The sequence below is a fragment of the Triticum aestivum genome, chromosome 1D, assembly GCF_018294505.1.
Source record: "Triticum aestivum cultivar Chinese Spring chromosome 1D, IWGSC CS RefSeq v2.1, whole genome shotgun sequence".
Taxonomy (NCBI): Eukaryota; Viridiplantae; Streptophyta; class Magnoliopsida; order Poales; family Poaceae; genus Triticum; species Triticum aestivum.
In genome coordinates this window covers 84,430,663-84,447,683 of record NC_057796.1, presented here as the reverse complement: position 1 = coordinate 84,447,683, position 17,021 = coordinate 84,430,663, and the positions used below count along the sequence as shown (strand labels likewise).

At 44.7% G+C, this 17,021-nt stretch overlaps 1 protein-coding gene across 18 annotated transcripts; it reads right to left on the bottom strand.

Annotated features, from left to right (window-relative positions):
- Positions 1-222: 222 nt before the first annotated feature.
- Positions 223-15,086, bottom strand: LOC123180478 (putative F-box protein At3g10240). 18 transcript variants are annotated; one of them, XM_044592548.1, is made up of 9 exons: positions 14,814-15,086; positions 14,488-14,611; positions 14,307-14,405; positions 14,074-14,120; positions 5,667-5,780; positions 5,413-5,556; positions 4,374-4,426; positions 3,434-3,649; positions 223-1,914 (listed from the first exon to the last, which is right to left on the bottom strand). In XM_044592548.1, the coding sequence occupies exons 7-9, from the start codon at positions 4,416-4,418 to the stop codon at positions 814-816; spliced, it is 1,362 nt and encodes a 453-aa protein (XP_044448483.1). In that variant the 5' UTR covers positions 4,419-4,426; positions 5,413-5,556; positions 5,667-5,780; positions 14,074-14,120; positions 14,307-14,405; positions 14,488-14,611; positions 14,814-15,086; the 3' UTR covers positions 223-813. The 18 variants fall into 18 exon arrangements, with proteins under 18 accessions (XP_044448483.1, XP_044448475.1, XP_044448476.1 ...); XM_044592540.1 differs by having other exon boundaries at positions 14,307-14,388; XM_044592541.1 differs by having other exon boundaries at positions 5,487-5,556; positions 14,307-14,388.
- Positions 15,087-17,021: the final 1,935 nt, after the last annotated feature.

Sequence of the window (17,021 nt, the reverse complement as noted above, 5' to 3'; positions counted from 1 at the left end):
CCTGGCGGGATCGGCGGCACCCAGCGGGCGGCGGGAGCGGCGCCTAGCGTGAGGGGGCGCCTGGCGGCCGGCGGGGACGGGCTGGAGGGGCACCGGGCGGCCGGCGGAGGCGGAGACTAGCGGGAGGGGCGACGCCGAGGCGAAGAAAAATCGCGGCGGCGGCGGGGATGGGATCGAGCACGAGTTGCGCGTGCGAAAAAGAGACCTAAAGCTCTAATACCATATTAGGAATAAGCAACTTGTATTCCCATGAGGCCATATGCCGATATATATATACATGTACAAGTGTGGTACATATGCAGGAAACCCCTTATACTACGGGATAAATACAAAGGGGTATAGATGACTTATATTATAACTCTTAACATTATTCTCCTCCCCTCGAAAAATCCTCTTCCCCCAATGAAGTGAAATAAAATGGAAGAACAATAAACGTACAAGAGACAGGCATCTCCAGTCTTTAACATGTGCATAAGAACAAGGCGATATCAATATTCAGAACTGATGGATAACAAGTTGTCCATAAAAGATAAATGTACTTGCAAGTTGCAACAAGAGATAAGCATCTCCAATCTTAAACGGAAAATAAAGAGGTGAAAATCCAACCAATTTCAAAAATAGATAATATACCCTCACAGTTACCCCATACCAAGAGCTAACAGGTGACCATAATGATTAGCACTAGAGGCAGCCGATATATCAAATACCTAGACTCATTCATACAACTAAGCATTAGCCACTGGAAGCTGTTGCTAGGTGTTGCATATTCTCCATGGCTGAATTCTATGAAGACAATATATAGTTCCACCAAGGTCAGTGACCATCTGACGGCCATTCCGCAAAACATGGAACATAAGGTATAGCACCATAGAATGTTTCGTGAGTGCCGATAACATGCACTTTCTTGCTGTCCATATCATATGAGATAGCCTTCCCCCTCCGGTCGGTAAGGAAAATCAAATCACAATCTGGATGAATTGCTAAGGGCTCCACATATTTGTAACGATCCCTTCCAAACAGTTCTGAAATGTTAACAGTATCCTTCAAGGCCCACTTTGCACCACCATAATCCTCAAGAGCCCAAACTAAAAGTTGGCAAACATCAACATTATCATTTATACACCAAGCATACAATCGTCCCTGAGACTGTCCAATGAACGGATAATCAGAGCTGTCTCGCATGTTGCCTGGAATATCAATTTGCCCCCAAACCTTCCCCTCTGTGTCTACTGTGACTATTGAATATTCAGTGGTCATCAAATGCAAAGTACCATTCAGGAAGACAGGAAGACCAATAGGAGTCTTATCAATCCAACCACTCTCCACCGTAGTCCATCGTCCAGTGTCTGATGAGTAGATTGTCACTTCTGTGAAATCCCAAGTGTGTGTGAATACCATGAAACGGGAGGGGACGGCTGGATCGAAACACAAATATTCTTCGACTTCTTCTTCGTCTTCGTCTTGCAATTGTATAGGATTAGGAGGCAGCTCGGCCCACTTCTTGGTCGCAGGATTGCACACGACAAGATTGTACTCATCTTCCTCAAAACAATATGATTCCCAGTATTTGCAGAGAACAAGGCCACCGCAGCAATGCTGGGGGATGAGAAGTTTAAAGCTCTCGCGCAAGAAAGAGAGAAAAGGGTCGACCAGGGGTTGGCCTCTTCCGGACAAGTTAATGAAACAGGGGCGCATGCCATAGTTGCGGAGGAAGAAACCTGCCATGGTCTGGGGTGACCTCTTGCGGATGTCGGGGTCGGAGCAGAGGGCAAGCCACGGCTTGGACACGCACTTGAAGCGGCAGAATGACTTGTAAGGCACCCGGGACAGAATCTCGACAAGGGGGCCCTCAGGAAGGCTCCCAGCAGGGTGTTTCTCGTGCTCCTGCCCCTGCTTGTGCTTCTTCTTCTTCTTCTACAAATAATAGAGACGGACGTTTAGATTCCTGATTCCCTTTACCGGAAAAGGCTTTCGCCCCGCTTTAGATATAAAGCAACAACCAACATACCAATTGATACAAACCACAACACAACACACCCACACCCACACTCACCCAAGGCCAGATACATAGGTGCCAAAGAATCTCAACAACAACACCCCACACAACTCGAAGCAGACTACAGATTGACAGTGAGCATCACTAAGGAGCCGCCGGAGCCCTTCCCGGAGAAACCGTGAAGAGGTGAAGTTGAATGTCGACGAACCGTGAGCTCCAAGATGGCGCCTTCAGGAAGGACACGACACCGAAGCGCCGCCACCACCCGATCCAATGGTCCAGATTTTTATCCGCAGCACGGCGAAGGGAAAGGAGTAACCACAACGGAGACTTCGGGAAAATGGCGACGTCCACGGGCGCCGCCTCCGTCACCCTGGCAAGCATACTCCGCCTTCACCGCCACAGAACGTCAAAACACCAGCCACCACGCCGCCCACGCGGCCATGGACGCTTGTCGCCTGCACCTGAGCCGCGAGCTCAGCCCACGAGCATCGCAGGAGCTCCCACCACTTGGGCCGCCGCCCAGGGAACAAGACGCCCCATGGGTCCTCCATGGCTGCCAACGATGTGCCGATTGGCAAACTCTGACCGCCGACAAAGCCGCCAGCGACCAGAACAACCAGATCGATCGAGGAGCCACCAAGTCGGAGAAGAGGTGAAGCGGGCGGACCACGTCGACGACCGGTACCCCTGCCGGTGATGGGTGGCCCGACCGCATTGGCACCACCCACCACTCCCAACATCTCTCCCAAGCATCACCCCCCCCCCCCCCGCGACACCCAACCTCGACTCCCGGCTTGGATCTGCATCATCTGGCAGGGATGGGAGGTGCCCGAACGGCCACACCATGTCGCCGCGAGAGGACCTAGGGACCTCCACAAGAGTATCTTACCAATGGCCAGACGCCGGAGCATGTCCTGCAGCCGCCCGAACCGACCCGCCCCACCACCATGGACCGCCACCACGCCATCACAGCCCACACCCATGCAGTTGCCAACATGGCCGCTGCCAAGACCCCACGCCGCACGCCGACGCCCAGAGGCCAGATCCGAGCGGATCTGACCGAAGACCACGGAGGCGCCCGCCCCCGATCTCGAACCACCCGGTCCCCGCTGGGCCCTGCGGGACACCAGCACAGCCGCACCACCAGCCATCCCATGGTGCCCTTGCAGCTCCGCCGCATCCACCCACCACCACCACACCGCCTCACTCCGCCATGACCTAGATCCGAGGGATGTGCCCCCGTGCCCTTGGGTGCCCACACCACCCAATCAGCCACCAGGGCTTCGCCCGACGGCTTCCTCTAGCGGCGACAAAAGGGGTGGACAGGAGGTGTGGCGACCCTGTCGGCTAGGGATTTGGGGCTCCGCCCGAGTCGCCCGAGCGGTTCCCTTTCATGAATCAAAGATTGGAACAAGAAACAGGCAGAGAACAAACCTCAGAAGCTACGGGAACAATGAGGGGAGGCGGCGGCATAGGATGGGACGGAGCGCCTTCGTCACGGCGACCGGTCGCCAATGGGTGGTCCTGCTCCGTGCAGCCATGCTCACCTCCTCCTCCTGGCGGCATCAAATCCTTGGCTTGGGGATCAGTGCCTCGAACTCTAGGGTTTGGGAAGGGGGAAAGAGCGGCGGCTGTGTCGTCGTCTCCCATCTGCATGGGAAGGCTGGGCATCACGACTTATTTTCCCGACACAGTAGTCAACCCGTGCAGGTGCACGGGATGGCAAATTTAATTAACAAGCTCACAAAATATCTAAAATATTTCCGTAAAAAATAGGGCTACAAATAAGTACTCACTCTGTTTATTTTTTTATTACTCACTCGGTACATTTTTGTGAAGTGTGTTAATTTTTCAAAAGTGAAACCTTTCTATATTTGATGAGTTTCTAGAAAAATATCATATCTACAACACAAAATCAGTATCGTTAGATCCATCATGAAATTTATTTTCATATTTCATTTAATTAATATTGTACATATTGGTAGTTTTTCTATAAACTGGTCAAAGATAAGAAAAAAGTTTAACTTTTATAAAAAGGGACTGAGGGAGTAATAGAAATGTTGAAGAAAAGTTAGGCATATGTTTTAAAATAGTTATTTTTAAAGCGGATGAAATTCTTGCTTATAGAAATAAATTTAGGGAAAAATAAATTACTTTCCTCCAATTTGTTGTGAGTTAGATTGTATGACAGAACAAATGGAGGTCAAATAGAAGAGAAAGAATTACCATAGTTCTTTTCCCAGATTTCATTGTACTTATAACATACTCTTTTCAGTTGGCCGATAATGCTTCCACTTTTTCCAAAAAAGAGAAAGTTTAAAAAGCAGGAATTGATTACGACTGATAAGCAATGGGTATGATTGATTAGCATTACAGCTACATGTTTCGAATCCAGGCCTTGGGCAACAATTTGGTCCATTGCAATTCCTGAAAAACGACACGATCATTAATATTTTTGTGAACACTTGTATTTACAAACCATGCTTACTCATAAGAATGTGATACGGGTGGCTGAATAAGGGAAATAGATAGAAGCTAAGTAAATTCTACTCCGTATATCAGTATCAATATATGTTGTTATCCTTTGCGAATTCTTCGCCAGTACATGCCCACAGTTATTATAAACAAATAATGTGCTAAAACACTTCAATATATAAAGATTTGTAGGAAGGAAACTCATGTTAGTTTAAGCAGCCCATAGTCAGGGTAGAAATGTCTGATGTAAACTAAATGAGTAGGTATGCTTATACAATGGAAAATTTAAATAGAAAAAAATTCACATACTGATAATACAAAAGGATCACATTTGCTGTATCAAACCTTATTAAGCCAACATAAAATACACTTAAGAAAATTTAGACAACTAAAAAACTTTATACCATAAAATGGACCATATGGTGGTAAAAACATAAATCTACATCCCAGCAACATTGGTTGGCAAATCCAACATCCTTCTTAATTGCAATATAAATCAAACTAAATGAACTTTATTCTGTCAATATTGTCTGAGCCTAAAGAACAACAGTGCACTGCTGAGAACAAATACTACTCCCTCCGTTCCGAATTACCTGTCGCATGTATGAATGTATCTAGATGTATTTTAGTTCTAGATACATCCATTTCTGCGACGAGTAATTTAGAACGGAGGGAGTATAATTTAGTAAACCAATGTCAGAACGTACCAAATTACATAATTCTAGTAACTTTATCACACCAAATTATATCAACCTCCTTATTTTACATACGGCCACTTATTTTCTTGTAGATTAGTAGTCCAGATTAAATTCAAGCCGTTAAAACTAGCGTCCACCAGATAAGATGGTTAGATCTTTTTATTTTTATTCGATAACCATTAAATTTTCTAGGGAGTCTCTAAAAACATTAAAATCATAGGGATGCAAACAGTGACGGACCCAGAAACTTCTCGAAAGCCGAGGAAGAACACAAATTAAGGTGCGTAAGATGCTAGTTTTTTCATAAAAATCACCGTATTAATCATCTAACATAAGACATCATGTAGTCGGCAAGCCCGGGCATGAGAGATCCTAGATTAGTCCCTGGATACAAAGAAAAAACATGATCATTCTACAATTTTCACAGCAAGGTATTATCTTTCATGAAATCCTATGACAAGAGAGGGTTAACTGGGAAAGAGGTAGACACTCACTAATACTGAAGCACATTCTCTGTCAAACAAAACACTTCAGCCATCAGAAATTAATATCCTTGAGGCATAACCACAGGAACCAACAAATTTAGAAAAAATGAGCCCCATAGCCATCTGTATGCAAAGAGAGAGAATGTGAAATAAGTAAAATCTAGTGGTTAGTTACAACTTCACTAATTAGTCCCTTCACTTTCATTCTGATACCTTGCGAACCATTTTATGGAAGTACATAGAATATTTTGACAGGTCAGGAATAGATAGTGAAAAAGATAAGTCTCTTCACAGAAAAATTGAATTTCATAGTAATTTTGACGATCATCTGGGTGAACTTCTATATGAGAATAAAAGAGCTACAGCTGCACTACATTCAACACATAATGGATTAACTATTTGCCTAATTCTCAAGACAATATCATGGCCACAGTTCCATATTGGTCCAAACTACCAATCCATACACGTAGAGTTATTTTGCGGAAACTAATCCATGCACATGATTCTGTTTAGCATTCGACAAGGCGTGCAGGTAGGAACCCGATACAATTTTTCCACCTTAACAAAACAACCTGCAAGGTGATCAAAACTACCAATTTTCCACGTCTCTTGCTTTTCATGGGAGCATATATAACAATTTGATTATACCCTTCCAATTATGGTTGTCAGTACTGTCGCCCTGAGGGCTGCAGAACCAGGGATGAGGAAGCTGAAGGCGGTCGAGAGCAGCGCCAAGGGAAATGTGTTGCCGCCTTTTATTTTCTCTTTAGCGCTTGTTGAGCTGTGCCCTCAGCAGAACCCTCTGTTGTACTTTCTTTGTTGTCTGCTACTTTGGCGTGCATGTGCGGTGTGAACATTTGTTGGACCTTGTGCTTCTGGTGGTTGCTTTATTTATAAAGCAGGGCGAAAGCTTTTTTCGGTAATATTTATATAACTAGTGGGCCATCTGCGAGTGTCATGTTCATTTGGGGGCTGAGTGTGTGAAAATGTATTAGCTATATATAAGCACGACCGTTGGCTGGAATTGGCAGCGACTAAATGAAATAGCTCATATTTTCTCTCCTCCTACCTACTATTTCTCTGGTTTCTTCTTCTTCTTCCCCAAGTATCCTCTTCTCGATCCCAAATCTGGGCAGGAAATCCTCAGCAAGGATATGACAAGTGGTATTCAGAGCTAGATAGGTCCGTCTTGTGCTTCGCATACTCGAGATTCTCTCCGTAACATCGACTGGTCAGTTGTCGATTGCTCACGCGGTTGGCTGTAAATCCAAGATCGGCGTTGGAGAAATCCAGAGGAAGCTGCAACGGTGTCGTTCAAGCCAAGTGCTCAGACACGACACCTGGTAGAGGTGATGGGGTCATTCGAGGAGAACGTAACGCAGGCATTTGCGGCTCTGCAGCTACTGCAGGAGCAAGTGGAAGGAATTTTGGAAATCAAGGCGCGACTGGATGGGTTGGACAACAAGTTTGAGGAATAAGTCGCTCAGCTGGATCAGGTGCAGTCCAAGGTAAACATATTTGTGAGCTCTATTGGAGAGATCCATCAGGAACAGGTTCATGTGGCGCGAGTGTTAAAGGAATCCACCAGTGTTCGGGACGCGGATCTGGAGCGGATGGCAGCGAAGGGTTGTTATGCAGTGTCGCCCACAGCGGCGACGCAGCCAAGGGTTCATGTTCGCAGGGGGCAACATGGACAGCCTCCTCCTGTGGATCCAGGAAAGGTATCACACACACCTCAAAAAAATTCTTCCTCTGACTAGCATGGATCCAAGCGCACCTGGATGCCTAAGATGGAATTTCCACAGTTTGATGGGGAAGGAATTCGAATTTGACTTGATAATTGAAGCTTACTTCCTGTTGTATCAAACTCCTGAAAACTTAAAAGTCATGTCTGCATCTCTGCACTTACATGGAAATGCTGCACACTGGTACCAGTCATATAAACTGTCTGATTACCGTTCATCATGGAGTCAGTTTTCTGTGGCCATGCTGCAGGAATTTGACCTCAATGTGCATAGAGATTGCATGAGAGGTCTGTTGGTTTTAAAACAGACTCGAACTGTTCAGGAATATCCGAGTAATTTCAATCAGCTTGTGTAGCAAGTCAAACTGTATGAAGGGTCTGTCAGTGAAATATTTTTGGTTACTCAATTTGTACTTGGATTGAAAGATGATATAAGAGCAGCTGTTGAAATTCATTGCCTCTTACAGTTCATACTGCAACTGTATATGCTCTAGTACAAGAGGCAGTGCTGGAATTAAACAAAGGACAGCAGGGACGATATAGCAGAAATGGGGGTTATATACCACAACAAGAACTTGTTCAGCGAACTCAGTTTGCTGCTGGGAATCTCTGGAAAGCAAAGTGTGTTACAGCTGTGAGACAAATATGCTCCTGGACATGTATGCACGAAAAATGAGGCTCAAGTGAAGGCTATTGAAACCACAGGGGGGGAACAGGTGTATATAGAGGATGCAATGCTGGATGCTCTTGCAGTGGAAGAAACTGTAGCTGAGGCTGCTGCATTCTTGTCTGTCAATGCATTGTCTGGAACAAACAACCCTAAGACGGTCAGACTAAGAGCCATGGTAGCTAATGAAGTCATGTTGCTATTAGTGGACTCTGGTAGTTCTCACACTTTCACTGATCAGCAGCTAGCTGACAGAAACTGTAGCTGAGGCTGCTGCATTCTTGTCTGTCAATGCATTCTCTGGAACAAACAACCCTAAGACAGTCAGACTAAGAGCCATGGTAACTAATCAAGTCATGTTGCTATTAGTGGACTCTGGTAGTTCTCACACTTTCACTGGTCAGCAGCTAGCTGACAGAATTTAGTGTAACACCAAAACACTACCTCTTCCTCTGAAAGTTAAAGTGGCCAATGACTTGTGAACAAGAGGTTCATGGTTCGTACATTTACCACATACATGAAGTTGTACCCCTGGGAGGTTATGATGTCATCTTGGGCATGGATTGGTTAGCACAGTGGGGTCCTATGACATGCCACTGGGAGGAGAAATGGATACAGTTCAGGACAAGGGTCACACTGTTACTTTACAAGGCATGAAAGATAAGCCAGTCACACAACTGCAAGAATTCATTGTTGAACAATTTGAAAAATGTGTGGAAGGTAATGATGTCTGGGCTACAGGAATATTAACTACCGAGGCAGCAGTATCAGTGCGAACTACACCTGAAAGTATTCAGCGACTCCTCACTGAATACACTGATGTGTTTCAAAATCCACAACAGTTGCCACCTCATAGGACTTATGATCATGCCTCTCATCACTACCTTACAATGCTTCAATTAATTCAAGACCCTACAGGTATTCCACATTGCAAATGGATGAAATTGAGAAGCAAGTCTCTGAAATGATTGTTGCTGGCATAGTGACACCCAGTATGCCCCTTTTGCCTCACCTATGCTTTTAGTCAAGAAAAAGATGGGACATGGAGATTCTGTGTGGACTATAGAAGACTTAACTTGCTGACAATTAAAAGCAAATTCCCAATGCCTGTGGTGGATGAGTTAGCTGGAACCAAGTGATTTTCTAAGCTGGACCTCAGGGCAGGCTCTCACCAGATTAGAATGGTGGAGGAAGGTGAAGCTAAAACTGCATTTAAAACTCATCATGGGAAATTTCAATTCAGAGTTATGCCCTTTGGGCTGACAACTGCCCCAGCTACCTTTCAGTGCATCATGAATGTTGTGTTTGCACCCTATATCAGAAAATTTGTGTATTGGTTTTCATGGATGATATATTAGTTCATAGCAAAGACTTGGAGTCCCATGTTGTGCATCTGAAACAAGGTCTGGATATATTCTCAGAAAACATCTGTTATTTTCAAAACAGAGCAAGTGTTTATTTCCTTAGCAACAACTGGAGTACCTAGGTCACATCATTTCTGACAAGGGAGTTGCCACAGAGCCTGAGAAGACAAAAGCTATGTTACAGTGGCCCGTTCCCACTATTGCGACATAATTAAGGGGATTTTGGGGATTGACAGGATACTATATGAACTTTGTCAAAAATTATGATATTCTGGCCAAACCATTAACTACACTTCTGCAAAAGAAGGCTTTGCATTGGTATCCAGAAGCACAAGTGGCATTTGACCAGCTCAAGCAAGCTATGAGTAACACTCCTGTTTTACGTCTAGCAGATTTCACACAGCCCTTCTGTATTGAAACAGAGATGCATGTGACTCTCGTACAAGTGGTGTGCTCAGTTAACAAGGTTATCTAATGGCATACTATAGTAAAGCTCTGGGTATTAGCAATAGCAAACTGTCCATTTAAGAAAAGGAGTTTTTAGCAGTTATGATGGCTGTGGATAGATGGAGGCCATATGTTTCTAGAGGACATTTGGTGAAATTTGGAATATCAAATTCTTACTTCATACTTGCAGAGAAAAGCCATGACTAAGTTAATTGGGCTACAGTTCAAATTTCAGTTCAAAAAGGGAGTAGACAATAAGGCAGCAGATGCACTTTCAAGAATTGGGCATGCTTTTGTGGTTACAGGAAGTTGTAAACTCCTATGCAGTAGATTTAGAAGCTCATGAGTTTTTTTAGGGAAGAAGCTCATGAGTTACTGCAGAAGTTAGTTCTTACTCCTGATGGAGTCCCAGACTTTACTCCGCATAATGGATAAAACACCAGGGGAGGGGGGGTGGTTTGGATTGGGGCTAATTCAGGGTTGCAAACCAAAACAGTTGAGGCCTTTCATGCTAGACCTATAGGGGGGCATTCTAGAAATCAGGCAACTTATCAGAGAGTTAAGTTGTTTCACTGGACTGGCCTAAACCAAGCGGTCACAAATTTTGTCCAGAATGTCAGATCTGTCAGCAGACTAAACATGAACAATTCAAGTATCCAGGTTTCCTTAACCCGCTGCCTGTTCCACAAGGTGCCTGGGAGGATGTGACCATGGATTTTATTGAAGGTCTGCCTAATTATTGTGGTTATTCTGTCATCCTGGTGGTGGTGGACAGATATTTTATTCCATTGAAACATCCATACACCGCAGCTTCAGTTGCTCAGTTATTCTTACAGAATTGTCAAGTTACATAGTATGCCTTACACAGTCACTTCTGATAGAGTCAGAGATCCATTGTTCACCAGCAAATTTTGGAAAGAATTGTTTACTTTGTGGGGATCCAAACTTCAGATGTCTACTGCTCGACATCCTCAAACTGATGGGCAATCTGAGAGAGTCAATCAGTGTTTAGAAATGTATCTCAGATGCTCTGTTAATGACACACCTACTAAATGGGTTAATTGGCTTCCCTTAGCAGAATTCTGGTACAATACGTCTCATCATTCCTCCTTGGGTGGTTCTCCTTTTAAAGCCCTTTATCGTCATGAGCCACACCTGGGAGAATTGCCTCGCCCTCAAGCTACCGACAATACTGACTTAGAGAGTTGGCTGCATGAGTGGCATTTATACTCTGAACATCTGAAAGTTCGACTATACAGGGCTCAGTGCAAAATGAAGTCTGAGGAAGATAAGAACAGATTGTTCGGAAAGACTTCCTAACACAGATCACCAAGGGAATTCCCGGTTGGAGATTATGTGTTTCTGAAGCTTCAACCTTATGCTAAACCATCGGTGATCAAGCGGCCATTTCTCAAACTAGCTTTCAAGTATTTTGGTCCCTACAAAATTCTGGAGAAAATAGGTCCAATGGCATATCAGCTTGCTGTTCCTGCAAGTAGTCAGGTGCATCCGGTGTTTCGTGCGTCTCAATTGAAACAAAAGACCCCTGACCACACTCCTATCTTTACCACTTCACCAGCACCTCTGTTACTTGATACGGAAGATCTTCAGCCTGAACTTATTTTGGATCGGCGCTTGGTTAAGAAAGGTAATGCTTTCTGCTGCAAGCGTTCCTTCAATGGAAAGGTTTGCCTGCCTCTTATGCAACTTAGGAAGATTCTGAGACTGCACATCAGAAGTTTCCAAATGCCCCAGCTAGGGGACAAGTTGGTTCTGGAGAGCCAGGACCTGTCAGTGATGTCACCCTGACAGCTGCAGAACATGGGAAGAAGAATCTGAAGGAGGTCAAGAGCGGCGCCAAGGGAAATGTTTGAATAACTAGTGGGCCATCTGAGAGTGTCTTGTTCATTTGGACTTTCAGCCATGTAAGTGTGAGAGCCTGGTGGGCTGAGTGTGTGAAAATGTACGAGCTATATATAAGCTCACATTTTCTTTCCTCCTACCCCTTATCTCTCTGGTTTATTCTTCTTCCCCAAGTATCACGTTCTCGATCCCAAATCTGAGCAAGAAACCGTCAGCAAGGATATGACAAGTAGATGCCTTTTAGTCGCCCAACACTCAACGCCATACAATATTGCATGTCGAATCACCGCTGTAGAACCTGCCTTTTAGCTTTTGTGGCACTCTCTTGTCACAGAGAACGCTAGAAGCTTGGCACCACTTCATCCATCCGGCTTTGATTCGATGGTTGAGTGTTGACATCTTCATTGATATCCCTATCCTTTTGCAGCATTGACCCCAAATATCAGAAGGTGTCCTTCTGAGGTATCACCTGCCCATCTAGACAACCTCCTCCTCGTGCCTAGTACTCCCTCCGTTCCTAAATATTTGTCTTTCTAGAGATTTCAACAAATGACTACATACGTAGCAAAATGAGTGAATCTACACTCTAAAATATGTCTATATACATCCGTATGTGGTAGTCCATTTAAAATCTCTAAAAAGACAAATATTTAGGAACGGAGGGAGTAGTACTGAAACCGCACCTCATGTACTCGGTTTTAGTTCTACTAAGCCTAAAACCTTTTGATTCCAAGGTTTATCTGCATAGCTCTAACTTACTATTAACCCCCGTCCGACTATCATCGACTAGCACCACATCATCCGCAAAGAGCATACACCATGGGATATCTCTTTGTATATCCCTTGTGACCACATACATCACCCAAGCAAAAAAGACAAGGGCTCAAAGCTGACCCCTGATGCAGTCCTATTTTAATTGGAAAGTCATCAGTGTCGTCACACTTGTTTGATCACTTGTCACAACATTATCATACATGTCCTTGATGAGGGTGATGTACTTTGTTGGGACTTTGTGTTTCTTCAAGGCCCGCCACATGACATTCCGCGGTATCTTATCGTTGGCCTTCTCCAAGTCAATGAACACCATATGCAGGTCCTTCTTTTGCTCCATGTATCCCTTCATAAGTTGTCGTGCCAAGAAAATGGCTTCATGTTCGACCTCCCAGGCATGAAACCAAACTGATTTTTGGTCACGCTTGCCATTCTTCTTAAGCGGTGCTCAATGATTCTCTCCCATAGCTTCACTGTATGGCTCATCAACTTAATTCCACGGTGATTAGTACAACTTTGAACATCCCCCTTGTTCTTGAAGATTGGTACTAATATATTCTGCCTCTGTTCTTCTGGCATCTTGTTTGCCCGAAAAATGAGGTTGGAAAGCTTAGTTAGCCATACTACCGCTATGTCTCCGAGGCCTCTCCACACCTCAATGGGAATACAATCAGGGTCCATCGCCTTGCCTCCTTTCATGCTTTTTAAAGCCTCCTTGACCACAAACTCTTAGATTCGCCGCACAAGCGCCTACTGATATCATCAAAGGAGTCGTCTAGTTCAATGGTATAGCCCTCATTCTCCCCATTGAACAGCGTGTCGAAGAACTCCCGCCATCTATGTTTAATCTCCTCGTTCTTCACGAGGAGCTGGTCTTCTATAATTTTTAGAAGAATGTTTCTTCTAAAGAGATGGGTAAGAGAAATCAAGTCAGGCATGGCATATTGGTCAAAGCCTACCAATCCAGATAGACAGATTCATTTTCCCAAAACCAGTCCATAGTATTTTTTTTTCCCGTATGGTTATCAATATTCAATAGAGCATTCACCTTCCTACCTGATATGTTACTTGGTTTAGAAAAAAATCATGAACTTGTTTCACCCTACAATTAAACAACCTCACAGGTGATCAAAACTAACAAAATTTCATTCCTCTTGCATTTTACTGGAGTTTATATGCCAACTGGAATGGATCCTTCCTAGCATGGTACATGATAATTATGAGCTTAGACTGGCCACAATTGATTTTGAGCCAAATATAAGAGAACAACATGGCATGTTTCATCATGATAATTACTACAGAAAACTGAAAAATAACTGTTTCTGCCATGTAGCATATCTGAACTCAAGTATGCTACCTTCGTGTAGTATTGCAAAATAAAGAGAACACATCACAGCCCCGAATATAGAGATACAAATAGGAAGTTGGCCGGTAAGAAAAGTATCAATAAGGTAGCCTAAGAAACAGAGTGATATAATGATAGCTGAAATGTGTCTATAAGCTGATTTGGACTATAGTTCATCTAGAGAAGTCCTACAGAAGAAGCAAGCCAAAACATACCAAAATTCCGGTAGCTCAGGATGGAAGATTTTTCTTTCCGAGCACTCCTGGACAGTTTTGACAGGTAAATTTCATATGGTTTTCGCATGTAAAAGTTCCAAGTATTTAAGAATGGACATAACCGTGTGTTGTGTTCTGATATGGAACTGTACGTAGAAGTGGAACTGCTCACAAATTAAGAACATTTACTTATGTGGATAGATATGAATAAATCCTGTGATACAGGGGCGTACATGATCAAGTAGAGTTAGCAACAGGTCGGTAGGTCGGTTCATATGTGTCAATGAGGGTCGATGACCTTTGAGTCCTCAAAACCTACATGAAAAGATCATCTGGAGCAATGAGTCACAAAATCACCCAGCCGTCCAGGTACAGAAATGGGTGAACTTGCATCATACAGGAGAAATTTCTCACCAGAAACAGATATCAATTATCTTCTGCTGAGAATGGAAGAATGGGATCGATCCCCCAACGTGGCCACTGAAGCAGGCTACAATTGGTTCGAAAGCTGCATTATCATCTCATCGGATTACATCCCCTAAAAAAAATCAGATTACATTATTCCTAAGCAATCGGAACAAACACAAATGCCCGAATCAATAGACCACAAAAAGGATGAACAACCAGAATCAATTAACCTAGCCAAGAGCCATTGCTGCTGCTGCTGCCGGAGTAAAGAGGGTGACGGGAGGGCGTCAGGGGACGAAGCAGCTAAATTGCGGGGAAACCGGAACGTATACCTCCTCCACTGATGGTTGATTGCTTCCTCGGCGGATCAGCTTCACGGTACAGCGACAGTGCCGCCTCGCAGAGCCTCTCGCGCGCTCGATGGGACCCTGAGGCCGCGTCGCTCGTCCCCCGCTACCGCGTCGCGTCGCCCGCCTCCATGCGGCGGCGGCGGCGTCGCTCGCCGTCTCGCTCTTTTTATCTTTCCGGGGGCAAAGGTCTGGGGCGAATAGCTCCCATGGGACATCGTTGAGTTCAATTGTCCACTTAACCCGTCGTTGGTTGTAATGACTCTCATGCTACATCTCCTAGCGCAGAAATAGCTCAAGCAAGATAACCCGTGGCTAGTTGGCGTTAGTTAGATTGAGATTTGGTTGTGACATTGGGGTTATGTGCTCTGACTGGTAGGGTCCACCTAGGGTCACGTCGTCAAGAGTCAACCGTCCACGACTCGATCGGTGACAGTGTGACCGTGCTGGACTGGGCGAGCGGCGCCGCCGTAAGCATCTTCTCCAGCAGAGGCAGCGGTTTCTTCTCCGCGGTGTTGGAGCGCCTTTCTCAGCAGCGGCGGAGCTATTGCGAGTGAGTATTTTCGAAACCCTAGTCTCATTCCCCAGAATTTTGGGTAGATTTGTGGCCTCATGCTCTGTTTCTTGCCGATTTAGAATCTCAATTGGATAGGAGCGCAGGGGCTGTTTGAGATGGAGCGAGGAGACAATGCTTCAAATCAGTAATGCCGCCCTTTTTTCTCTTTTAGCTGTTATCGAACTCGATTTGGTAGTGACTGTCGCTTACACTGCCGCTGCCCGCTGATACGTCCATTCTGCATCATGCTTTTATATCGATATTAATTGCATTATGTGCTGTTATTACATGTTATGTCACAATACTTATGCCTATTCTCTCTTATTTTACAAGGTTTACATGAAGAGGGAGAATGCCGGCAGCTGGAATTCTGGGCTGGAAAAGGAGCAAATATTAGAGACCTATTCTCCACAGCTCCAAAAGTCCTGAAACTTCACGGAAGTCATTTTTGGAATTATAAAAAATACTGAGCGAAGAAACTACCAGAGGGGGGCCACACCCTGGCCACGAGGGTGGGAGGCGCGCCCTACCCTCTAGGCGCGCCCCCTGCCTCGTGGGCCTCCTGGCAGGCCTCTGATGCCCATCTTCTGATATATGAAGTCTTTCGTCCGAGAAAAAAAATCATAAGCAAGCTTTCGGAAAGAAACTCCGCCGCCACGAGGCGGAACCTTGGCGGAACCAATCTAGGGCTCCGGCGGAGCTGTTCTCCCGGGGAAACTTTCCTTCGGGAGGGGGAAATCATCGCCATCGTCATCACCAACGATCCTCTCATTGGGAGGGGGTCAATCTCCATCAACATCTTCACCAACACCATCTCCTCTCAAACCCTAGTTCATCTCTTGTATCCAATCTTTGTCCCAAAGCCTGGTACCTGTGGGTTGCTAGTAGTGTTGATTACTCCTTGTAGTTGATGCTAGTTGGTTTATTTGGTGGAAGATCATATGTTCAGATCCATTATGCATATTAATACCCCTCTGATTATGAACATGAATATGCTTTGTGAGTAGTTACGTTTGTTCCTGAGCACATGGGAGAAGTCTTGCTATAAGTAGTCATGTGAATTTGGTATTCGTTCGATATTTTGATGAGATGTATGTTGTCTTTCCTCTAGTGGTGTTATGTGAACGTCGACTACATGACACTTCACCATTATTTGGGCCTAGAGGAAGGCATTGGGAAGTAATAAGTAGATGATGGGTTGCTAGAGTGACAGAAGCTTAAACCCTAGTTTATGCGTTGCTTCGTAAGGGGCTGATTTGGATCCATTGTTTCATGCTATGGTTAGGTTTACCTTAATACTTCGTTTGTAGTTGCGGATGCTTGCAATAGGGGTTAATCATAAGTGGGATGCTTGTCCAAGTAAAGAAAGCACCCAAGCACCGGTCCACCCATATATCAAATTATCAAAGTACCAAACGCGAATCATATGAGCGTGATGAAAAGTAGCTTGACGATAATTCCCATGTGTCCTTGGGAGCGCTTTTCTCTATATAAGAGTTTGTCCAGGCTTGTCCTTTGCTACAAAAAGGATTGGGCCATCTTGCTGCACTTTATTTACACTTGTTACTTGTTACCCGTTACAAATTACCTTATCACAAAACTATCTGTTACCGATAATTTCAGTGCTTGCAGAGAAT

Bases quoted from the DNA above. Each gene is read 5' to 3' on its own strand.
- LOC123180478 (XM_044592544.1), bottom strand. From the start codon at position 4,418: ATGGACCAAATTGTTGCCCAAGGCCTGGATTCGAAACATGTAGCT. The intron at 3,650-4,373 runs GTAATGCTAATC...CTTCCCATGCAG, and splicing joins TGGATTCGAAACATGTAGCT to ATGGGAGACGACGACACAGC. The intron at 1,915-3,433 runs GTTTGTTCTCTG...TATTATTTGTAG, and splicing joins TTGTTCCCGTAGCTTCTGAG to AAGAAGAAGAAGAAGCACAA.